This window comes from Camelus ferus, chromosome 34 (assembly GCF_009834535.1).
Source record: "Camelus ferus isolate YT-003-E chromosome 34, BCGSAC_Cfer_1.0, whole genome shotgun sequence".
NCBI lineage: Eukaryota > Metazoa > Chordata > Mammalia > Artiodactyla > Camelidae > Camelus > Camelus ferus.
In genome coordinates, this window is record NC_045729.1 from 3,895,080 (window position 1) to 3,919,978 (window position 24,899).

General features: G+C 43.1%; 2 protein-coding genes across 7 annotated transcripts in view; one reads left to right on the forward strand and one right to left on the reverse strand.

Moving 5' to 3' along the window:
* PPFIBP1 (PPFIA binding protein 1) overlaps positions 1–24,899 on the reverse strand; it is a 153,643-nt gene that overhangs the window by 76,277 nt on the left and 52,467 nt on the right. Inside the window, exon 1 of one of the 6 annotated variants that reach the window (XM_032473430.1) lies at positions 23,415–23,534. The exons of 4 other annotated variants lie outside the window; for them this stretch is intronic. The gene's annotated coding sequence lies outside the window, so the exon portion shown is untranslated. Of the gene's footprint in view, positions 1–4,234; positions 4,254–23,414; positions 23,535–24,899 lie in introns of those variants that run through there. One more of the 6 variants, XM_032473431.1, reaches the window with a different exon arrangement.
* On the forward strand, positions 4,396–7,000 carry C34H12orf71 (chromosome 34 C12orf71 homolog). Its single transcript, XM_014567130.2, has 3 exons — positions 4,396–4,642; positions 5,519–6,189; positions 6,611–7,000. Exons 1-3 carry the CDS (start codon positions 4,396–4,398, stop codon positions 6,923–6,925), a joined length of 1,233 nt encoding a protein of 410 aa, XP_014422616.1. The 3' UTR covers positions 6,926–7,000.

Here is a 24,899-nt window from a genome sequence, read left to right on the forward strand (position 1 = left end):
GGCCTCAAACAATTTGCATCTATGCCGTCTGAACAACCAGATGGGATGACGCTCACGTCACCGATGCTCAGCCCCAGCAAGATCCCTTCTGAGTATTTCCACCCCAACTGGAAAATGCGCTAGAAATGGAAAAGCCCCTAGTGTGGCTCCCACGTAAGTGACACATTGGAAAAAGGATGGTTCCCTCTGACCACCAGAATCCCCGAGCGGTTCACAGATCAGGTGACCTGCTGGCGGACACAGATGCTAACTACAATGACACGGACCTGCCTTGTCTCGTGGAGGCTCCAGTCCAGTGAGGGGACACATTCAGATAACCATACAAATACAAGTATGTTTATCAAATGCACACATCATTTTAATGATCAGAGTTACCAACAGGTCTATGTTTGAAATTTTAAAAGGAAGTAAAAACACTTTCCTTAGAGGGACAATGCCAACTCCAAGTCCAACGGCCTGAGAACCAGAAGAGCTGATGGTGTAAGTTCCAGTCTGGGTCCAAAGGCAGGACAAAACCAACGTCCCAGCGCAGACATCCAGGCAGAGAGCAAACTCTCCCTTACTCTCCTCAGGTTTCAGAGGATGGGAGGATGCCCAACCACACTGGGGAGGGTAGTCTGCTTTCCTCAGTCGACTGATTCAAATGTTAATCTCATCCAGAAGCACCTCACAGACACACCCAGAATAATGTTGAACCAAGTATCTGGGTAGCCTGCAGCCTAGTCAAGTTAACACACAAAATTAACTGTAACAGTAGCTCGATTTCTAAGTTAGAAACTTGCCACACTATATGTTTAGGTCCCAAATTCCATCAAATCAGATGGATTTTAGGAAGTGCTCCAATTTTTAAAGTTACCACTATTACTGGCTTCAGTCCTAAAACACTGTAAATTCACAACATACTATCGTTTTCAAACCCTCATGAGGCTTTATCACAGGTGATTTTTGCTTCAAGAGAAAAGGCAGTGATGATCCAGCTGTACTACTTAGCTAATACACCCATGATCCAAGGAAAGCGACACCACCAAGTCAAAGGGCCTGACAAAGAAATTAACACAAGTTAATGAGGACCCTGAATTTCCTGCTGTCAGAGGTAAAAGCTAACTTATCTCTTAGAAGTGACTACACTCCTCAGCACAGCATCCTAAAGGTGGCATGTGTCACTGCTACCTCAGTGACGCTTTAGAAAAACACATCTGAACAAATTATGTAAAATATATCAAACAATTAACAATGATTACCCTTTTTTCTGGGGCAGGAGAGAAGGTGAGTTTCAGGGAGTTTCACTATCGGAGCTGTACATTTAAAATGAAATCTCTATTGGGGGAGGATATAGCTCAACTGGTAGAGTGTACACTTGGTATGCATGAGGTCCTGGGTTCAATCCCCAGTACTTCCTCTAAAAATTTTTTTAAGAAATAAAATTTAAAAATGAAATATATATGTATACATATGTATGTATACACACACGCACACTCAGAAGAGGGGGAGAGAGAGAGAATATAGGCAAATGGTGATATGGTAAAAACAAATAAAATGTCTAGTTCTCTCTGAGGCTTATCCCGTTTGAAGCTCCGTCTCCAGGATTGCTCTAAACTTTAGAAGTTTAGGCTGAGAAATCTTTTTTTCCTACTTAAATGTTTCTGTTGGGTTCCAAGTGTTCCACTTCCATGGGTAACGGTACAACATACAACTTCTCCCTCACCTTCACCCCAGCTACATGGAAAGAAAGCTACTCTTGAGTCCTCTTTCAGGCTCCCAGTGTCCTGGGAGGCAGTCCCAGAGTTTCTATGAGAAGCCAGAGCAGAGGGATCCAGATCTCATCGTGCCCAAGAGGAAGCTGAGTATTTACTTTAAAACCCATCTGAGCCTGCCCCACATGTGGACACCATTGTTTGGGGCCAGTCATATGTACCACATTCTCAGGACACACTGTTCCACTCAAAGGAGTTCCTTTTAAGGAGCCAGAACACAGGTTTGGTTTTGGACTGAGTCAGCTCTCCCAGGTACCTTCCAGGGAGGAGGTGCGCAGTCAGCCCCCTGAGAGACAGGAGCGCGAGGAGGGAGAAAGGACGGGCTCTGGAGTCAGACTGCCCACGTTTCAATCCAGGTTCTAGGGTTCATCGTTTGGGAATGTGGACAATTACATAACTGCTCATGCCCCGGTTCCTCCATCTATAAAACAGAACTATGACACTTAACTGATTGAGCTGCTGTGAAGTTAAACAATAAATGCACGTAAAGTGCTTAGAACTGGACCTGGTATGCAGTAAGTGCTCAATAAATGCTAAGGAGTATGTTGCTCCTGACTTGCACCCCCTGGATTAATCTAGGTCCCCAGTCACCCCGGGGAATTATGGGCAGTCTGTGGCCACTTGCCAGGTGGCCTCAGCTGGGAGATGGTTTCTCCTCAGCTCCAGCTCTGCCGACTTCTTCCATCGTGCTGTGGCCATCATAACTCCTGCGACAGACTCATCTGAAACAATCCTACTTAACAGAACCTCAAAATTCAATCGGTCCAACAGCAAAAAGCCTGAGAGTCACAGCAAACTTTAAATGTAATCCTGTTAAATGGAAATAAAGACAAAAAAATATTTGAAAAAGATCTTTAAGATTTCAGTGAGTTGAGGTTAAATCAACCAGTGTTTCTTGGCTTTTTCCCTTTTCGTGTGTGTGCGTGTGCGTGTGTGTGTGTGTGTTTAAATTCATGCCTCTTTTTGGATAAATATAAAAACCGTATGATTTCTTCTAATGCTATTTAAAACTTGAAATTTAAAAAAGTGACCGAAAGAAATCTAAGCAATGTTAATTTAAGACCATGCTTTTTCAAAGCACACATACACTCTATTCCTTGGAAACTCTGAGCGAAAGTCCTACTCCCTTCCTGAGAATCACTGAACTGACAAAGAAACAGTATCCCATTGGCCCGCAGGTTAGACCAGCTGGCGGTTGCCGTAACTACATTTGCCAAGATGATTTTGCTCTTAGAAAAGGTTATTTTTTGTTTAGTCTATGCAACCGAGAACCTTCAATCCTACGCAACGACTCACATTTGTCCTCAGAACTGCACATTTGGAAACAGACAATGAAAGATTTATTACCTCCACCTACAAAGCACCCACAGAGACCTGACCAATCTCCACCTAATTTCATGATGCCGATGGGAAGGGAGGGGAGGGGCGGCCTGGGAGGTGGCAGGGCTTGGTGAGCAGGAGGGACGCCTAGAGGAAGAAGACAAGGAAAAGCCAAGCTCCAATTCTAGACAAACCAAGGAGCCTCATGTTACAGACGAGGCTGTCAAGGGAGGTAACACTGGGAACAAGGAAACACGACCAGAGACAGAGTTCCAGGGAACAGAACTGCCGGACAAGGCGGACAGTCTCAGGAATGAAGCAGGAGCCTCACTGGGAAACTCAAAGAAGAAAATGCAGGTCCTCAACCACGCACTCCTCCAAACCCATCCACATCCATCTTTACTTTTTTTCCTTCTAATACCAGGAAATAATACACTCCTTTTACTACAACCAAGCCCCCTGCCCATGCCACAGATCCCACCCTTCCTCTCTCCAAAAGAAGCCAACCTTTTAGATTTTGAAATTCTCTGACCATGTACCTCTTTTTTATTTGGGGTGGGGGATGCAGTAACTGACCTTGACTCCGTCTCCTCCTCGCACTTGCTCATTCAGACATTTCTAGAGTCTATGACCACCATCCTCACCTCCTCTCCTGCCACTCATTCCTCCACCCAGTGCAGACCTACAGATTCCGTCCTCATGAACACCAGCCCACAGCACTCAGGCTGCCAAGTCCGCTGGAAGCTTTGTCCCATTTGTCTCAATCATGTCAAGTATTTCAATACACTTTGAGTCTGATACGTGAAGCCACGATCCAAGTACAGGCTTACAGGAACAATCCAAGTTCCCTAATGGGGGTGGGAGCTCTTCCATGACCTCACTGACCCCGCATCCCTCATGCTTGATCTCCACACACACCTGGCTGTTTCTCACCTGGGGGTCCTGGCTTGGGTGTCCCCTCTGCTTGGAAGGACCCCTCCCTCAAAATTTCCCCCATTTCACCTCACTAACTTCCTCACCCCCTTAAACCCTCAGATCAGAGGTGGTCTCCTCTGGGAGGCTTTTCTTGACACCCCCTCCTCCCCAACCTCTGCCCTGGCTGCACGCAGTGCCTCCGGTTCTCCCACAACGTCGCTTTTAAGTTCTGTCGCCGCACTTACCATTCTGTCCTGTAACAGGCTGCTAAGGTCTGTCTCAGCAAACAGGCTCTAAATTCCCTCAAGCCAGGAACCATCCTAGACACCCACGCGACAAGAGGGAAACAAATGCCCCGCTGAATGTCCTTCTGCCCTCGAGAGGGACCCTCGTCTGCTGGGATGGCATGAGCACAGGTCAGCTGGGGAGCAAGAGGCTGGCTCCCGAAGCTTTCTGTCTCTTGTTTCTCTCAGAAACCAGGGTCCTTGTGTTGCCGTGGTTACCAACGGTCCCCGAACACAGACTTCTGGCAGTTGGACATTTAGCCACTGAGACGCAGGATCTGAAGGATTTTTTTTTTATGGCTCAGGAGTTGGCAACACCTCTTTCACGTGGGCAGCCACCAGAGCAGAGCGTTACACAGACCACAGCATGTGCGTGCGCATGTTCTTACCCTCAGCCTCCCCGCCAGCTACTCCCCGGGGCATCATAGAAAACCCTGCGCTAAAAAGTGCTATCAGAGGATGGGAGGATGGGCATTTAAACGGCTATAATCTTTCTGGGAAGCAATCTGGTGTCAACTATTAGGAGCCTTTAATACATTTGCGATCTTTGATCCACTGAACCCACGTATAGAAATATAAAGAGAGACACAAAGATCTATTAACAAGGGGGTTTACTGCAGATTTATCTATTAAAAACAATAACCACCTAACGGTCATTAGCAGAATGGCCATATATATGTTTATTGTAGATTGTGCCCTAAAATATAATAATCTCAGTTTTAACTGGTGTGACTTCCATATCTACATATATGTGTGAATGAATACATGTGTATACACATAATTACTTATGAAGAAAAAAAGGTTATAAGCAAATCCACCAAAATGTCTTCATGATGTTATCGTTATCTCTGGGCAGTGGGATCACAGGCATATTTATTTTCATTTTTACACTTTTATGTTTTTCAAATGTTATGCAGTGATCATTTTTTCTTTTATAATACAAGTTCTTTCAATTGTAGTAACAGGTGATGCAAAGCATCTGGCGAAGATGCTTAGTCGAGGGGGTTATAAATAGAATCAGGGTTTTGTTTTGTTTTTTTTTACTTTTTTTTTAATTGAGTTATAGTCATTTAACAATGTTGTGTCAAGTTGAAACAGGTTTTTAAATGGAGAGGGCTGCCTCTTCTGTCCTTTGGAGACTGAAAGAGAGGATGAACTTCTATCAGAGTGAGGCAGTTCTATTCACAAGTACCAAGATTATCTCTTCTTTTTCCCAATCCTACCTATTTTTCCTTTCTTTTGTAGATCCCTGGGATGAGGGAGACCTGCAATTTGCGCCTTGGAATGCCATGGTGCCCTCATTCTCCAGCAGCTCCGAATCAAGCCTGAGTGTCTCTGTGGGCTATTTCCCCTGTGAGGACACCTTCTCCTATGAAAACACCATCTCCAATGAAGACACACCTCCTGAGGGCCCTTCAGGTCACTTTGTCCCTCCTCTCCAAGGAACATGGCGGACTGAAAACATAGGGAGACTCCTGGGGAGGCGAGACCAGACACAGGATGACCCAGAGCAGTTCTGCAAACTAAGCATCACCCTGGCCTGGGATGTGGACGTGGCCTCTGACAATTCAGACTCGACGGCTAACTGGGACCCAAGAGGAGACAATCAGTGGACAGACAAGTGTCCCAAAGAGAAGACACCACTGACCCGCAGCAAACTGGATGGTCTTGTGCAAAAGCTCGAGGAATTTCTGGAGAACCAGAAAGAGGACGAAGATGATGACTCTCTGTTTCCTGAATCTGCGCGGGAGGAAGAGGCCCAGCTGCCCAGCAGCTCCCCTCCAGGTATGGCTCAGGTCAGTCATCGAGAAGATGACACTTGTCAAGACTTGGCCACGTTCAACCCAGCAGAGAAGGAAGATGTCATCCAGTTTCCACAGACTCCTCCAAGGCCTTGGAGACATGAGCTTGCTGAGGTGAGCACAGAGATGCTGAGGTGAGCACAGAGACACCTCGCTGGCAAGCAGGGGCCAGGCCTGGTGGCGGGGCCAGGCGGGAACACACGGAGCATCACTCCCTGCCATGAAGCAGGGCTGGGCCCCCTGGGTGTCTGACGTGGCTGGGAGTGGGAGAAGGGCTGGCGGCAAGGGAAGGGTCAGGGTGGAGTTGAAGGCACAATGCCAAGGAGCTCTAAGGAGAGAAGAGTGCAGGAAAGTAAAGAAAGGCCAACAATTATGACCAAAATACACTCTGCGTGTGTTTCAGCATTAGTGAGTATTGAGACTCTGTATATACAGTTGGGTTATTTTTGGTTAAAGGATTTGAGTTCCATGAATGGATAAATACTGACGCCACTGTTGTCAGGTTCCACATATCTAACGTTCATTTTCTTGGCAGATAATAAGCCAGGCAACCGGCAGCCAGAGGACCAGAACTGCAGGGACGTCCTCCCCAGTCCCAGTCTCAGCAGGTCCACCAGAGGAGGAGGACACTGCCTCCTGCACACGAGCCCTCTCCTGTCTGCACTTGGGGTGGATCTTCCGCTGGCTAAGGCAGCAAGTCCTCTCCTCACGTTTGAGGAGAGGGCACCCCAAGAAGGCCACGGAGAGCTCCCGTCAGCTGCCACAAAAGGCAAGATTCTCTCACAGAAGCAAGAGAATCCAACCTCAAGAACCCCTCAAATTAGGACACCCTGTATCGCCAGACTTTTAAACTTTTTGACGGCCCCTATTCTCCAGTTCCCGTGAGCTATTTTTTACCCCCAATAAACAAAACACAGATTCTTGTTTTCCATGTCTTCCTCTCCCAACTCATCATCCTGACTCGGGCTGAAAGTATATATGTTGTCTAGAAGATGGAAATACATTTCTCTGGGAACTTCCAGGATTCTTCCCTTCCTAACCAGAAGGCATTCTTTTTCTCTCTTCTCCCCAATTCTGACTGTATTTCACCCTATTTCATTTTATATATTTTAACCTATGTTATCATTAACCCAAATCCCCATTTTCAGAAGGCAGCAGGACAGCCCATCAAATTCCCAACACGGCAGCATGGTTTGGGTTGAAGGTGAACTAGCAGGGCTCGAGCAAGCAGCAGAGGGTGCTGAGTCCCTCGGGAAGCTGAGTTCAGGAGTTCAGGAGGCAGGATCGGATGTTCCTTTAAGACCTGGCTGGTTCTAGCATGCCTTGCCTTGGCTAGAACAAGCAGCCCCCACTTAGGACGAATGCGAGGACTGCGAACGCTACTTAGCGTCTCTAAGCCTAACTTCCCTGACTCCTGCAATGGGGAAGATAATAACGCATACCTCATCAAGTTGTTGTGAGGAGTGATGAACAACACAAGCACCTGATAAACATTATTATTGTTGTAGTTCCTCTTGTTCATTCTCCTGAGGATATTCCCCAGGAGCCGTGATCCAAGAAACATCCATGAATGAGAGTTTAAGAGTCAATTCTCATTGAAATATTTCCCACACAGAAACAGTACTCACAGAAAGTTATGGGTTTCAGCAGATCTTGACTCAGTCAAGTCCTTTCCCACCCATTCCCCACTGCGCCTTCTGAAATTACCTGGCAATTGTCACTAACCTTTCCTATAAATGTCAACTTCTGTGAGGAAGGCTGTGCTCACCCTTCTCACCTTGACCTTTCCCTCTTATTGTTATCAACCCACCTCCCCAGTACGACCACCCTCCTCCTCATGCACCGCCAGGTTTACCCAAGAGCCCTCTTTCTTCAGCTTTGGCTACCCTCCTACATGACCTTCAGAGTTTACATGATTCTTTAGTCTCAAATTCTTGCCTTTCCTCAATTTTAATTCCTTTATCTCTTCCCCCCTCTCTCTATTTTCCTTCCTTCCACAAATATTTAGCACATAGGAATACAAAGCTAATTTCTGAGCTTACAGAAAAAAAACCCAAAAACAAACTCAATCTTTGCACTCAGGTGGCATACTATTTAAGACAGAATGCCAGGTAAACATAGGACTATAAAGGGTTCCAGGGGCGGTAATAGTTTGTACACTGTACATAGTGAGGAGTAAAGGATAATCAATTCAACATGGGGAGGCTGATTTTAAAAGATTTCACATATGAGGTTGCTTGAGTTACACATGTGGTTAGTTTAAGCTGCTGGATAAATTGGTGTGGGGTTCAAGTGTGCAGTCTTGGCTGGTTATACGTGAGAGACACCGAGGATGATACTGCCTGAGGAAAGACAGTACAACGGGAAGGGAGAAATCAAAGACTGGGACCTTCTTATGCCTGAGGAAAGACAGTACAACGGGAAGGGAGAAATCAAAGACTGGGACCTTCTTATGCTTATGGCCACACCCTGCGTCTTTGCACAGCCAGACTCCTCACTTTATCCACCTCTCTGAGAACTTCTTCCCATTTGACTAGCTCACTCCAACGCCTTCCTCCACCTTCAGGAGCTCTTTGACTTCACCGAGACTTTGGTCCCATTACTCTACCTATTCCACGACTTTCACTCACTGCCTTCCAGATGCAACCTTTGCACCTCCTTCCCAACCCAGCGCAGATCCACCACATCTCCTGGCATGCACGATGCCTTGCCCTTTCCTTCTCCAGGTCTTCTCTGAATCTGTACTCATCAAATTCCCCAAAAGAACAGTCTTGCTTCTGAGAGGAGCCAACACACCAACTTGGGAATTACTTTCTCCATTCCCTAGAGAATTCTCCCCAGTGCCTTCTCAAGTCCCCCACAGCCTGGGGAACTCATCCTAGGGTTACAATGAGGCCAACACTGATCCTTCCAGGTGAAGTTGCAACTTCACTTAAGCTATCCCTCAGCCTCCACCCAGCCACCCTCACACCATGACTTGCACTTTTCAGCTCTCCTTATATGATAATTTTAACCCATTGAGGGCAAGAATAAGGTCTTAGTTCCTTTTCACTCCAAGACCCTAATACACTATCTGGTACAGAGTGGGCTCTCTGTCTCTATATAATTTTTTAAATGATTTGAATATATCCTGTATCTTTGACTTTATTCCTATATAATTTTTTAAGAAATGAAATACACCAGCTTAGAGTTGCTACTCTTATGTCAAAAGTTCCTGGCCAGCAGGACTAAGAGCAGAAGAGGAGGGGGTGGGAGGAGACAGGAAGAAGAGAAAACGGCAAGCTGCAAAAGGTCAAGCGAGGTGCCGACCTACAGACTGAGAAACCCAAGACCAGAGGAACTTAGCAAACGGTTTGAAATTTTAGTTCAATAAGTATAGAGGGAACCTTACTCTTGCTTTAGACTAGACATTATGGTGCGCCTGAGAGATGACATCTCCTGCTGTCACGGCACTTGTAACCAGTCTTAGTTCAATTCTTCCTCTAGTGATTAAGTCAACCTCTACGAACTCACCCAAAACGAACTACTTCGAGATTGCCCACACTGAATAAGAAGCCCTGTTCATTAGGAAGATTTCTGACATACCTGCGTTTATTTTTCAGTGTTGTATAAACCTGTTTGACAAGTAGGAATCCACCTCTACAATTCAAGCAATGCACTTTACAAGCCTTTATAATAAATATTCTTTGTAAAGATTTGGAATTCTAAATATTCTTTAGAGTTGTTACACTACATCTTAGAAAGTAAGTCAAAGTGTTTAAAAGTAGGAAATATTTCAGTACCTCCTCATTTATTAGAGTGTAAAATATGCTATGAAGCTCTTAACTACACGCCAAGCTAGGACGAGGTTCTCTGCTGCATCATATACGCAAGGCTGGGGCTGGAGGAAGCCACTCCATGTCTGAAGGACTGAGAGCAAACTGGGAGTGCCCATGGAGAGGCACTGGCTTTGCTGATTGCACTTGCAGGGCACATGCTAATCTAATTAACCAATAAGTTTGGGCATCCACTGCTTCGAGACTCAAAACGAAAATCATTCCTTTAAGTCAACTGCTCAACCTTGAATCCCTTAAGGGTCAGGTGCTTGAATTAGTGAGGTTTTGCCTTACAGATTTATATTCTGGAATCTATAACAACACCATAGTGTAGGCCAGCATGTAGCGTGAGACATTATCAACAAAGGTAAGGAGTATTCAGCTGTCTCCACAGAGCTGGGAGAAGCTAATGTACATTTCATAGACTGCCCCATGCCTCGTCAGTTTCTTACTCTGCAAGATCCCAGTGAGAGAAAAACGTGTGTGATCATCCCATACCAGCAAAACAGGGGCAAATTATGTTTCCAGACTTGAAGAACATAATGTGAAAATTCATGGCAGGAAAGGATGCACGGGTCCAGGTCTACCTGGTCACAAAAATAGCATCCAAAATCCTCTTACAAAACAATGAAAAGAAACATAAAGCAAATTATAAATGCATTCACAAAGAGTACCTGATAAGTACTCCGATACTTAAGAACACATTTGTGCTTCAAAAACAAGTCTTTTCATTAAGAACCGCAAGTGGGAGAGCTGATGTTGCCTGCAGGGTACTCCCTTATCTCAGGAGGGATGGGGGTTTTATATTGCATGGCTCAGCTCAGTCTTCCTGCCACCCACCCCCTCACTACCCCAACAAAGAGAACAACACTCTGCTTTCAGAAGTGAAATAAGATCCCCATCAGATAACACAGAGTCCCTGTGTGAGCCAGGCATGAGTTGGGGTAGGTATAAAAGCCTTAAGATAAATCCCCCGAAGAATCATAAGCTTAGATCAAGAAATCCCCCTTCTCAACATCTTCTGTTTACTATCCCACTTTTCCTAGGAATTTCATGGTTTTGATGCCCATTTGATTTTAATCTAACATGCTTTATAAAGAACTACTGAGGATTTTCAAACGGGGGTGGGGGTGGGGCAAATGTCAAATATCTTTTCAGACTGTGGCTGTCGAATGAAACTTCACCTCCTTATTATTGAATCCTCCCAGTCTAGAAGGAAATCAGAATGGCCATTTACTTTTGTTTTTCCTCATCTGTACCAATAAAGATTTATTATTTTAAGAACAAACACCCGAAGCTAAAAGATTTCCCCGACTTCTCTCTTTCTCCTAGAACTTTCCCGCACTCAAGAAAGGAAACACTTCAGACATCTTTAAATGTTAATATATGTTTGGATGTTTGTTTACGAGTTTCTCTTTCATCAACTCTTCTGTCACCTGTCTTTGGGGCCTAGATTTTCCCCAGCGATGAGGATGAAAAGGAAAATTTTTCTCCAGGAAAGTGACTTCAAAAATTCAGCTAGTACTGTCCTGCAACCACCAGTGTAAAAACTGATTCACATAAGGATCAAAGGTGAAAGCTAAAACCATTAGGTGAGTGCCTGACTGTTGGGGAACAAGGGATGCACACGGTCCCCAAGAATTATTCCACGGATTACTTATTAGTTATTAAGGGGCTTGGTATCCTCACAAGGGAGAGGTCCAGTGAACACCAACTTAATCAGGTGATTAAATTTAGCCTGAACGCCACCCTGGACCTTCTGAAGAGAAGCAGTGAATTCTTGCTAGCAGCATTTAATCTGAAACTAATCACTAGGAAACCAGCAGTTGGATGAACCCATATTGAAAAATTCACTTCTAGACAACTGTCTTGACTTTTCAAACATGTTAATGTCATGAAATACAAAATACAAAAAAAAAAAAAAAAAGGGGCAGGGAAACAAGATAGTTCAAAAAAGAGACTAAATCAAAGTAAACAAACCTATGTTTACCAGGGGGAAAGGGGGTGTGAAGGGATAAATTGGGAGTTCGAGATTTGCAAATATTAACTATTATATACAAAATAGATTAAAAAAACCAAATTTCTTCTGTATATCACAGGGAACTATATTCAATATCTTGTAGTAACCTATAATGAAAAAGAATATGAAAATCAATATATGCATGTATATGTATGACTGAAACATGTTGTACACCAGACCGACTATACTTCAATTAAAAAGAGTAAATTGAAATTAAAAAAGAGACTAAAGAGATGTGACAACCAAGCTCTATTTATTATCCTTGACTGAATCCTTTAAATCTACAAAACTACGATAAAAGATTATTTTTTTTTTAACAGTTGGAGAAATCTGGATGGGGGCTATATATTAAATACTTTCAAACAGTCCAGGAAAATAGAAATATAAGATAGATACAGAAAGAAAATGAGACAACAAAGATGGGGAAAATGTTAAGAAAAATTCCAGTAAACACGGAATCCAGATCTGGTTTTAAATAAAGTATTAGATTTGCTATACCTGTGTGATAGTAAATCTTAAAGACATACATATTTAAAGCATTAAAATGTTTACTCTAAACAAATCTTAGGTATGAATCTGATTCTCAAGTGATATAAACTAGGAGATTCTTTACTGTGGATTCAATCGTCCTGGGACCTGTCTTTGGATTCACCACTGCCTGCAAGGACTTTTCAGTCTCACGGAGTAATAAATACCCTCCCCTATAAGTCCCTCTAACCGTATAAAGAAACACTGGTCCAGCTGAAAGATGATGAGCATCTCAACACTTTTCAAAAACATTTCAAATTTCAGGAATTTATTTATTTGCAAGAATAATTTTTGCCCAGTGGAGAGCCAGGCTCTCTGTCCTCATCTGACCACAAGTTTCAAGGCCTGGATAGCTCACGTTGACTTTCAAAAGAACTTCCTGGGCATTTTCTGTTTCTCACAAATCAACAGCAGCTTGCCACGCATAATACTAACAATTCCTACAAGCTAGTTTGATGTTTCCTCTTATTTCGCGTGATGCTGAAACGTTCTGCTTCTCCCAACCCAGGAAGCAGCATCAGGACAAAGTCTCCAGATGATGCACTGAGCACACGAAGGGACTTTTGAGAGCAAAAGAGAGAACTACTGGAGTCTTCGTTAACCTTTTATGAGGTGTACCTTTTATATGATTAAAGCTACAGATTTTCTCTTAAACAAATGCACACATTCATACAGACTAAACACTTTGCAAACAATGCAAAAAGTTCAGAGACTCCCTGAAGCCTACTCTTCAATCCCAGGTTCAAAACACAAGTTTAAATAAAACTTCCTGGCTTCAAACCCCAGGTCCACCCCTTATTTGCAGTGGATCCTGGGGAAGTTACTTAAGCTCTCTGGCCTCTCCATTTTATCTCTAAAATGGGATACCAATAGTACTAACCTCAAAGTGTCGTGGTTAGGATTTAGCAGAAGTGCCCGACACGTAGCAAATGCTTGCAAATTCTAGCTGCTGCTCTGACTGTCCTATGCTTCTTTTGTTTTACAAAGCTGCCTGGCTCCTCATGACCACAGAAGTAAGTCCAAGCGAACTGCTATTAAATGACTGGGACATTGTGCTATACACCAGAGACTGACACATTGTAATTGACTGTGTACTTCATTCAATTAAAAAAAAACTTCTATCAGACCATGATGTACTTCCCAATTCTTATTTGACGATGCTCCACCTTCTCCCCCAAGCTCCTTGCAGCACTTGTCCGTGATGCTGCTCCCTGACCTTTCCTGCCTCAGTGCCTTTGCTCATACCATTCCTGCTCTTTGGAGCTGCCCTAACCAAGCCTATCCTTCAGTCCGCCCTGATACCTACCTACTCCCAGATGCACCCTTCAAAGCTCAGGTTAAATCCAAGCTCTCCTATGGAACTGAGCAAGCTGCAAATAATCTCTCCCTCATTGACATGACCATAGCACTACCTGGAGTAAGTGTACATTTCATCTTGTTTTACAGAAATGTGCTCCCATGTCTTCCTCTCCCACTAGACAAAAGCCCGTGTGTTCTGCTTATCTCTTCACGCTCCAAAGCCCTGTCCCAGTTACTTGTACATAGTAGCCTCACGATAAATATTTGGCAAAATGAATGGTTAATCTGCAGGAAATAATTGAAACAGATAACATCTGAAACAGAATGTCATTTCCTCTCATATAAAATTTAACTGGCTTCTACTTTAATTAAGCCCAGTCCCTGGATGTTTATATTGGGGGCCAGAGAGTGTGGCCCAGGGTAGGTGTTTCCGGAGCAGAAAAGCTCAGCTTTGAACAACAGACAAAGCTAGTTAACAGGAGGACAGCCACAGCTCTCTACTTACCTGAGTAGAAACCGATATTCTAGCTTCTCTTTTTTCATTTAAAAGGATTTTGTTTAAGCCTTCATTTTTCCTCTGGATAATGTTTAGATTCATTCACTCTTTCAAATACATTGACTGAACATTAACATGCTAGAAGCTGTGTACAAAGATACATATGATTGGATGGCCCTAGAGATGATTATACTAAGTGAAGGAAGTCAGAGAAAGACAAATGCTACATGATATCACTTATATGTGGCAGCTAAAAAAGTGCCACAAAGAAACTGATTTGTAAAACAGAAACAGACTCACAGACACAGAAAATAAACTTATGGTTACCAAGGGGGAAAGGGAGGAAAAGGGACAATTAAGGGATTTGAAATTAACAGATATATACTATGTATAAAATAGATAAACAAGGTCCTATTGTATAGCACAGAGAACTACATTCAGTATCTTACAATAACCTATAAAGGAAGAGAATACATTCATGCACAACTGAATCGCTGTGCACCAGAAACTAACACAATATTGTAAACCAATGATACTTCAATTAAGAAAAAAAGATGGATATGACAGACCCTTCTTTTTCGGAGTTCGTACTTGGGGGGAGATGGGCATCTTGCCAGACAGAGCACAGAGGCTGTCATTTGAGCTCAAGCTGAGACGAAGAGGTGGGAGAAGCAGCAGACGACGCTGGCAGAGGGGACAGCCGATCCAACAGCCAGGAGCCCTAAAAGGCACGCTTGGGATACAGTGAAGAATCCAGGTCAGCTCAGGCTCATGGTGGATTTCAGAGCAACGGTAAGACACACAAGTCTGAGCGGCAGGGATGGAGCCAGGTCAGCACGGAGTTTTGAACTGTTTCTAATGGGGAGAATGGAGTTTTTGAAGCAATCCATGATGACCCAACCCACATTCCAACCCACATTAAGAGCAGGGTGGGAATGGGACTGAAGTGGAGAGAAGCTGGTAGCAGGAATATTAGGGGAAAAAAAAAAAAACCCTGCCAGCTGGGCTCCATGGCAAGATAGGAGGATCCCAACGCAGGTCCAGCCCTTCGGCGGTTTTCTCAGTCTGGCTGCTGGTCTTCCTGCTCCCTTTGCAGGTCCAGCTGCCATCCCTTCCAAGCTACACTAGCTCCAAGACACTACTATCTCTGACAATTAGTAAGCATTTACTTGAGTTAATTTAGTAAACACAGTGGGCAGGAAATTATCTAAGTTGAAAAGATGCATCAGATTCCTAACGTGCCCTGAAATAAACTGTCAGGCTCCACCAAGTAGATTTCTCCTTGCTCTTTTTTCCTTCATCTACTGAGTGTTCATTCACTTGCTGAGGTCCCACTAAGTGTTGGCCATTATTACCCTTGAAGCCAAGGACATGAGGATACACAAGACGTTGTTCCTACTCTACAGACATTCAACGCGTGGCAGAGGTGTTAGCTGTCATCTGTCCCCCAACGGGAATGACTCGTCGGGCAAGTCCTCCTTGACGCTCTTCATCTTACATGAAGCTGTTTAAAAATGTGTTCTGGACATCGGTCACAGTACCCACTTGTAGCTCATTTTTACCTTAAATGACTGGTTATCTATGCATGAACTGTATAGATGGGCTGAGGTTCCTGCTACACTATCTGGGGTTCCTTTGCTTATACTGTATAGTAGATACGTGTGAATTTGCTCGCTCACTAAGATTTATTTGTAATCCCCAAATCAGTACTGGTGGTGCTTTGTGGTCATTCACGGCCATGCACAGATCAGCAAAAAATGTGCGCATCTGTGTGCATGGTCCCAGCTGTGACTGTTTCAGTCCACTCTCTTAACACAAATAAGTGTTCTTTTCTGGTCTTATCCTCTGCCATGCTTTTCACTTTTCTGTGTTCTTTGTTGGTAATTTCAGTGTTTAAAATGGTCCCCGAGCATGGGGCCGAAGAGCTGTTCAGTGTTTCCAAGTGCAAGAAGGCTGTGATGCGCCTTGCAGAGAAAATGCACATGTTAGATAAGCTTAGCTCAGGCATGAATCACAGTGCTGTGGATTGTGAATTCAGTGCTAACGAAATCAACATCAACCAAGGTCCCTTTAAACAGAAACAAGGTTATGTATTGGTCAGTTAAGAAAACGCTGAGAGAGGCTCACGGGAACCTCGTTCTGTGCGTCTCCTCGGGGCAATGCTTCAGCAGGTGCCAACTCAGTGTTCCCGTAACTTTAGGGAATTTAACTACTGCAAATAACAAGACTCAGCTGTGTTCTACCAGGTAAAGGGTGCAAAGAACCAGCCATAACACAATGACTTTCTTTCAGCTGTACCTTCTCAGGAGTCAGGAAGGTCACAAAGCAAGGAAAGAGTGTTGCTGTTTTCCCTTGGGAGAAGTTTTATGCTTAAAGCCTGATGCTCCTTGAAGGCTGCTTATTTCCTGCTTGGTTTTTTAACAACCCCAGCAACACAGGAGGCCCAATTTAGGTGAAAGGCCCCTGAAGAGAATATTCTGCGCCAGGCCTCACGCAAGATCAGGTTAGACCCTGAAGATGCAAAAAGCCCACTTTTCTAAGAAAATAATCTGTTCTTTAATTTCTAAAAATTTATAAACAGTAAGATCATTTAAGTCCCACCAAATTATCCAAAACTTCTGAGAATGCCCCAGGGTCCCTGTTTCCCTTTGCAAAAGCTGTTCCTTCCTCCAACAGGGAATAACTTCCGGACATCAGTGCACCAGAAGCCAGCTTCCCTGCTCCAGGAATTCCACGCTTTAGAACCAGAAGCATTAATGGAGAGTTCTATCCTGTCCTCTTGACTCTCTCCCAAGGTTGACATAGTGTTTACTTATTAAACAAAACAGTCATCCAAACAGAGATCTGTTGAAAAGCTTCCAAGCAAGAGGAGAGGCCATGGCAAGGATGAGGAACAGCTAATCAGAAACCAAGGGCAAGAAACGCTGGGTCCAAAATAAATATAGTACAAAATGCCCAGAACAGCCCAGAAAGACAGCTGATGATTTTTTTTTCTGAAATCTCTTAATATCACAGTATCAAATGGCACAAGTATCTAACACCAAGCACATAATTACTACCATGAAGGTAAAGGAATAAAGTAAAAACCAACACGCAAACAAGAAGAGATGATGGTGTAACAATAACTCGTGTTTGAAATACAAACTAAAATGCAACTACCATATCATACTTGGGAGTTAATCATTGGCAGGGATCACATCTCAGGTCAACGCAATGGTCACGGGAAGCTGTCTAAGGCTATTTCAAGCTCTGAAAGCAACCGTTAATTTCTAAGGAGATAGCATGTATTGTTTTTTGCCTGAAGACTTAACTGAATCCCGCTGCACTGGCTATAAAATGCCACACCCCAAATTTAAGCCTTCTTTTGGTTGGAGCAGCTCTGGGCTGTGATCTGACAAGGAGAGGCCAGCATTATGGTGCACAAGGAACACGGAACACACCCTGGGGACTCAACCTCATTTCTGCGATTATGATGCACGAAGCTTTGGGCTGCTGCTGAATAACAGATTTAAGAACGATAGAAATCTCTTCTCCCACTTCCTCACTCCCAAAGCGATGGAGAGGCTTCGCTGATTGAAATTCTGGTGCCAGAACCCAGGTTTCTCTAAAATATCGCAATATTAAACCGTAGATCCAATAAGCGAGAGTCAAAATTCCCTTGACCCTCTTCTTCCTTCTTACAACACTGCTGAGACTACACAACTGAGTGCCATCAGAGGTGCCAAGGCCTCCTCATTAAAGGCAGAAACGCATGGTGACTTGAGAGAAACGCATGCCGCCTGTGCAGCTACAGAGCCAGCATGTGCACCACCCCACCACATATTTTGATTATTTGTTAAATCTGTAAAATGTCCTTTCTGTCTGTCTACAGTTTCGCTCTTGCATATCTGTAGTAAGGAGAGAAAAAGTCAAAGGCGCTGACTGCCAGTTTCCCACGAGGCAAGGAGAAAACAAGCAAGGAAAAGGGAGAAAAAAAGAAAAAAGGGGAAAAAAGGGAAAGAGGGAAAAAAGGGGGGAAAAGGGAAAAAGGGGAATAAAAAGGAAGAAAAAAAAAAGGGCTGGCTGTGGGCTTTGGTAAGTGGGGCACAGAGCTCTGAGCGGCCCTCCAAACCCCATCCCTGCGCTCACACACACGGAAGCATCTGTTTGAAGGAACAGCTCCAGAAGCCGAACTAAATCCCCATTTGATTGTAAGGGTGAGGGTCGCTATTTGGTAAAGGAGGGAGAGGTTACTAGAGGGAAGAAAAACAAAAAGGAAGAAGTTTCCTAAGTTTCATAAAGAAAAGAGATTCATTTACATATTATCTCAAGTGATGATGAGCCAGGGAAGCCTGAGACAAAACCGCCCATGTGGCCCATGACTCCAAATAAGGCAGCCATTCCCCAGGCAGTGTGTCCGGAAGGTTTAGCACGGATTGCCTGGAATAAAGAATGTTACGTCCCACCAAAAGGAAAAAAAAAAAAGGGAGAGGGTATAGCTCAGTGGTAGAGCGCATGCTCAGCCTGCACAAGGTCCTGGGTTCGACCCCCAGTACCTCCTCTAAGAATAAATAAATAAATGAACCTAATTACCTCCCCCACCCCACCCCCCAAAAAATAGAATGTCAGGTCCACGATATGTAGTCAGGAGACCTCAGAGCCCATGTAATAATTAAAGTGACAGAGATGGCAAGAAGGGTATGGAAGAAAAGGCACAAAGGGACAGAGCTGTGGTGGATGCTTTTCTTCAGGGATGACATTATCTCAACTGCTCAGAAACCACCGCACGCCCAGGTGGAGTGACCACGTGGGCAGGCCTGAGTGATGACTGGCCATCCCCACGGCCTTCATCGGCCTCGAGAAGAGAAGGCAGGGACCAGGCCAGGCGAGAAGCCCCACCTCATTCCTCTGCCTGGGTCCACTCGGCCTCAAAAGCAGAACTGGACAGCTTTCACCATCATCACTGGTGACCTCAAGGACAATTGCCACACCAGAGAGACTCGGGTGTGGCCTGGGCTCTGGGGCAAACAGTATTTCCATTTGCCAATTGCTAGAACATCCAAATGGCTCGAAGTACAAATATTCCAAAGTTTCCAGTTTACTTTAATTCCTTCCTATATGTCCTCTTGTATCAGCTTCTTACAGATACCTTTGGGTATAAGAGGACAGAGGTCAGAACTTAAAAGTCATTAAGTGAGAACACTATCGAGGATTCTTATTTTATTCATTCAACTGAACCCAGTATTTCATTTCAATGCTAATTTTTCAATATCGTTTTTCAAATAAATATTTTCTTCAACGTCTGGAACAACAAAACAAACCCAAATTTAATGTGTGACACTCCCAACTGTGTGACTGTACCGTGAGAACCGAGAATTTAAATAGAGACATGAGATAAAGCCAGACACACCTTTCGTAATCCAGCTATGCCATGTATTTAATGCAATGTCTTGAATATTTCTTTTTGTAGTTTAACAAAAATACAAACATCCTTTAATGAATAAAGCAAGTGTATGTGAGCTAGTTAAAGTAGGGGTTGGTGAGAAAATGAATTTATATATACTCACACAGCCTTAAATCAGTCACAACCATCTGGTCACCTGTTTTGGGGGGGGGTTGTGTGTATATATATACATATATATTTTTTTTTTATTGACATATAGTCAGTTTACAATGTGTCAATTTCCAGTGTACAGCATAATGCTTCAGTCATACGTGAATATACATATATTCATTTTCACATTCTCTTTCACCATTAAGTTACTATAAGATATTGAATCTAGTTCCCTGTGCTGTACGGTATGAACTTGTTGTTTATCTGTTTTATATATATCAGTTAGTATGTGCAAATCTCTACTCCCAATTTATCCCTTCCCGTCACCCTCCCCACCGGTAACCACAAGTTTGTTCTCTATGTCTGGGAGTCTGTTTCTGTTTTGCAAATAAAGTTTGTCTTTTTTTTTTTTTTTAAGATTCCGCATATAAATTGTATCATGTGGTATTTCTCTTTCTGGCTTATTTCACTTAGAATGACCATCTCCAGGTCCATCCATGTTGCTGCAAATGGCATTATTTTATTCTTTTTTATGGCTGAGTAGCATTCCATTGTATAAATATACCACAGCTTCTTTACCCAGCCATCTGTCAATGGACATTTAGGTTGTTTCCATGTCTTGGCTATTGTATACAGTGCTGTTATGAACACTGGGGTGCATGTATCTTTTTGAATTAAGGTTCCCTCTGGATATATGACCAGAAGTGGGATTGCTGGATCATATGATAAGTCTGTTTTTAGTTTTTTGAGGAATCTCCATACTGTTTTCCGTAATGGATACACCAAACTACGTTCCCACCAGCAGTGTAGGAGGGTTCCTTTTTCTCCACAGCCTCTCCAGCATTTATTGTTTGTGGACTTTTGAATGATGGTCATTCTGACTGGTGGGAGGTGATACCTCACTGTAGTTTTGATTTGCATTTCTCTGATAATTAGTGATATTGAGCATTTTTTCATGTGCCTATTGGCCATTTGTATGTTTTCACTGGAGAATTGTTTGTTTAGGACTTCTGCTCATTTTTGGATTGGGTTGTTTGGTTTTTTTCTTATTAAGTTGTATGAGCTGTTTATATATTCTGGAGATTAAGCACTTGTCAGTCTCATCTTTTGCAAAACTTTTCTCCTATTCTGTAGGTCTTTTGTTTTGCTTATGGTTTCCTTTGCTGCGCAAAAGTTTATAAGTTTAATTAGGTCCTATTTGTTTATTTTTGCTCTTATTTCTATTGCCTGGGTACCTGCCCTAGGAGAACACTGCTGAGATTTATGTCAGAGAATGTTTTGCCTATGTTTTCTTCTAAGAGGTTTATAGTGTCTTATCTTATGTTTAAGTTTTTAAGCCATTTTGTGTTTATTTTTTTATGTATGGTGTAAGGGAGTGTTCTAACTTCACTGCTTTACATGCTGCTGTCCAGTTTTCCTAACACCATTTGCTGAAGAAACTGTCTTTACTCCATTGTATGTTCTTGCCTCCTTTGTCAAAGATTAATTGATCAAAAGTTTGTGGGTTTATTTCTGGGTTCTATATCCTGCTAAATTGGTCCATATGTCTGTTTTTGTATCAATATCATGCTGTTTTGATTTCTGTAGCTCTGTAATATTGTCTGAAGGCTGTTATTCCTGCAGCTTCCTTCTTTTTCTTCAGTATTGCTTTGGCAATTCTGGGTCTTTTGTGATTTCATATAAATTTTATGATTATTTGTTCCAGTTCTGTGAAAAACTGTCCTGGGGAATTTGATAGGGATGGCATTAAATCTGTGGTCATCTGTTTTTTATCTGCTGCGGACATTAACAATTTTGTGAACTGAGGTCACATCTTAAAACTATTCCTTCCCCTACTATCATAAGTGCCAAAATCTGTTGTCACAAAAACTTTCGCCTTGTGATCAACCCATGAAAGAATACAACATTTAGAAAAACGCAACTACACCCAAAACCAGGTATTATTACTTTTAGAGACTTCACAGAATTCCCTTGTGCCTCAAAGTCCCCATCTAACCTTCTGATTTTACAGATGAGAAAGCTGAGACCCAGGATTAATCATATACCTTAAGTTCCACAGTTAATTAGTAGAGAAGTCAGCACTAGAATTTCAGAGTCTTGGGTCAAATGTTCTCTTTGACTCAATTCATTCTAAAAGTTTCTCTTCTTTTCTCTTTTTAAAATTAGTTTACAGTGCTGTGTCAATTTCTGATGTACAACATGTTTCAGTCATACATATACATACATATATTCCTTTTCATATTCTTTTTCATTATAGGTTACTACAAGATACTGAATACAGTTCCCTGCACTATACAGTAGAAACCTGTTGTTCATTTAATTTTATATATAGTAATCAGTATCTGCAAATCTCGAACTCCCAATTTATCCCTTCCCACTCCCTTTCCCCTCTGGTAACCATAAGTTTGTTTTTTATGTCTGTGTGTCTGTTTCTGTTTTGTAAATAAGTTCATTTGTATCTAAAAGTTTCTTTTTTAGAACACTGGATTATTCACTTGTTAGATCATAATCTCACCGAGGGCAAAATGAAGCTTCATCTACACCATATGCCCCAATGGCTGGGCCAGAATTCACCAACAGGTGGAAAGATGTCCCCAACCATGGCCAGCTGGAACAGACACCCTGTACCAGCTGTGTCTGTAGTCAATCACCCACAAGCCTCTCTCCAAAGCTCCCTGGTAAATAAGGACACTTGTTTGCAAAATGCTTGGCAAGGATTGAGAGCACACTACAGAAATTATTTTCCTCTGTGCAAAACGACCCAGCTTTCCTGTGAATCTCAGCTCCTCTGGCTGCTTCTTGAACACACTGAGTAAAGCAGTTCCAACAGCCAAGAGTGTCTTCACTGACTCAGCCTGGGGAGGGACCTGCCAAGGACACAGGGACAAATGTTTCCCTTCATCTTTCCTCTGAGTTTCAGCTTAAGGCGGGGCAAGTAGGAAAATATTTTTGTTAGTGTAGGAAAATATTTTTGTTAGTGTTCACCGTATTTAAAAAAGAAACTAAGTGAATCTCTTATGTTTAAAAAATGATCTGAAAACTTCTACAAAGTATCAGAGACAGAGCCAAACAGGTAATATCAGTAATAACAAAAATCAGAAAAAGAGTAAAAATAATGGTTCTTATTTTTAGTGTCAGCACCATTCGGCCAGCAGCATACTCGTGCAGCAGATTGTCACAGCAAAGCTGCAAGGCAGGCATAACAATAGCCCCATTTCACAGATCAGGAAGCTGACACGCAGAAATCGTGGGGAAAGAAGGTGGTGGAGCTGTGATCCTGTATTTGTTCAGAATATATTCCTAGTTTGGTGATTTTGCTAAGTTCATTCTTGTCTCAAATACTTTACAGACTGCTTTTTCAAAGCTTCCTCAAAACAAACGTTAGACTTAATAAATTCGCTCAAAAATAGCCTTGAGGTCTCCAGCTTCCTTGCTCAGATCAATTTTTATTTCTTTGTTCAGTCTCCTAGACTCTTCAGTCCCCTGAGCTGATTCTTCCTCTAGGTTGTTGCTTTTCCGGGCTCCTGATCTGGCTGGTGACAACCTCCTGTTTCTAGGGGAGCCCAGACGCACCTGTCTTCCAGATCAATTTTCTCTTCCTCTTCATAATCCCTTCCTGAACCCAGTCTGGTCACATCATACACTTACCGGAGAGAGCTTCCAGCGGCCACAGCCCCAGAGAGTAACCTACGAAGACGTCTTCATCTGTTCCTGACAGCGAGCTCAGAACTTCACGCTGAAGCAGACACACCACCCGCCCACCTAAAATCAACTTGTCTGCTTTCAAAGATGTTTACTTCAACATCATTCCACAGGGCTGCTGAGTCCAAATTACTGAGCAGTCCCTGAACAAAATACAGTCATCGCCAAAAGATATGCACAGAATCATTCACTGGAGCGCCATCTGTAATACATCCAAACTGGAAACCACCCAAATGGCCAGCGACTATAAAACAAATATACAACTGAATACCATGATAGTAAGGAGCATGAAAAAAATCAACCATCTGCATTGTCAGAGATGAATCACGAATGTAATAAGCAAAATAAGCCAGGCACAGAAGAATATATACCATATGATTCTATTTATATAAACTTTAACAACAGGCAAAACTATCAACAGCATTAGAAATCAGGAAATTGGTTACTCCTGGGAGCATTAGGGGAGGAGAGCTCTGGGATGCTGGTAATTTTCTGTTAATCTTGGGCTGGTTACACAGATGTGTCCACTTTGTGACAATCAGTCCATAAAGTCATCCACTTTTTTTTTAGGTTTTTTTGGGGGGTGGGTAATTTGGTTTATTTATTTATTTTTAGAGGAGGTCCTGGGGATTGAACCCGGGACCTCGTGCATGCCAAGCCTGTGCTCTACCACTTGGGCTATAGCCTCCCCACTAAGCCATCCACTTACGATGCATGCACTTTGCTTTGTGTATAAGATACTTCAACAGAAAGCTGACCGAAAGAGACCCTGGAGGACACCTGGTCTGCTCCCCTTGTCAGCATACAAGTAACTGCTTCCTGTAGATGTGAAATATCTCAAAGGCACACAGGAAATCCATGAAAAGGCTGGGTCTAGACACTGGATCTCAACTTCCCATCCAGGTACCAAAGCTACCTCTCAAACTTGGGAGGATGTTTCTCTGAACTTCCTTCCTTGCTGTGACTATAGCCAAGGTTTAGAAGGATTAGGATCACATTCCCCTCAGGAACATAACCCGGAAGGTTCCGGGCTCCTACCAACAACGGTGCCAGGATGAGCATTTAAACGCTATTGGAATACGGCAAATCAGAGAAGTCACACGGCATTGTGTTCACACCCTAGATTCTTCCCTTTCCTGGCTGCATGATCGTCTGCACGCTCCCTCCCTCTCTCTGAACTTCAGCATCCTCATCTGAGTCCCCGAAATATCAACTCCCACTTTGCAAGGTTGCCACAAGGGTTATGAGGTAACAGTGTCAGAGCAGTGCCTGGCACGTGGCAAGCACTCAGAAAAAGTATTCACTGAGTGAATATTGCTTGAACTGAATTAGTCAAGTGCCTGTCACTTAATTGAAGTTGAATAAATAGTTAAGTATTATTCTCATTACTCAGCAAGAGAAACAGCGAGAAAAGGAGTAAATAAGCTTACA

What these genes read in the sequence shown, in the direction of transcription:
- C34H12orf71 (XM_014567130.2), top strand. Translation starts at nt 4,396, where the DNA reads ATGAGCACAGGTCAGCTGGGGAGCAAGAGGCTGGCTCCCGAAGCTTTC. An exon ending in CGTTACACAGACCACAGCAT is followed by an intron (nt 4,643 to 5,518) that starts GTGCGTGCGCAT and finishes TTTCTTTTGTAG; the next exon opens with ATCCCTGGGATGAGGGAGAC. An exon ending in GGAGACATGAGCTTGCTGAG is followed by an intron (nt 6,190 to 6,610) that starts GTGAGCACAGAG and finishes TTTTCTTGGCAG; the next exon opens with ATAATAAGCCAGGCAACCGG.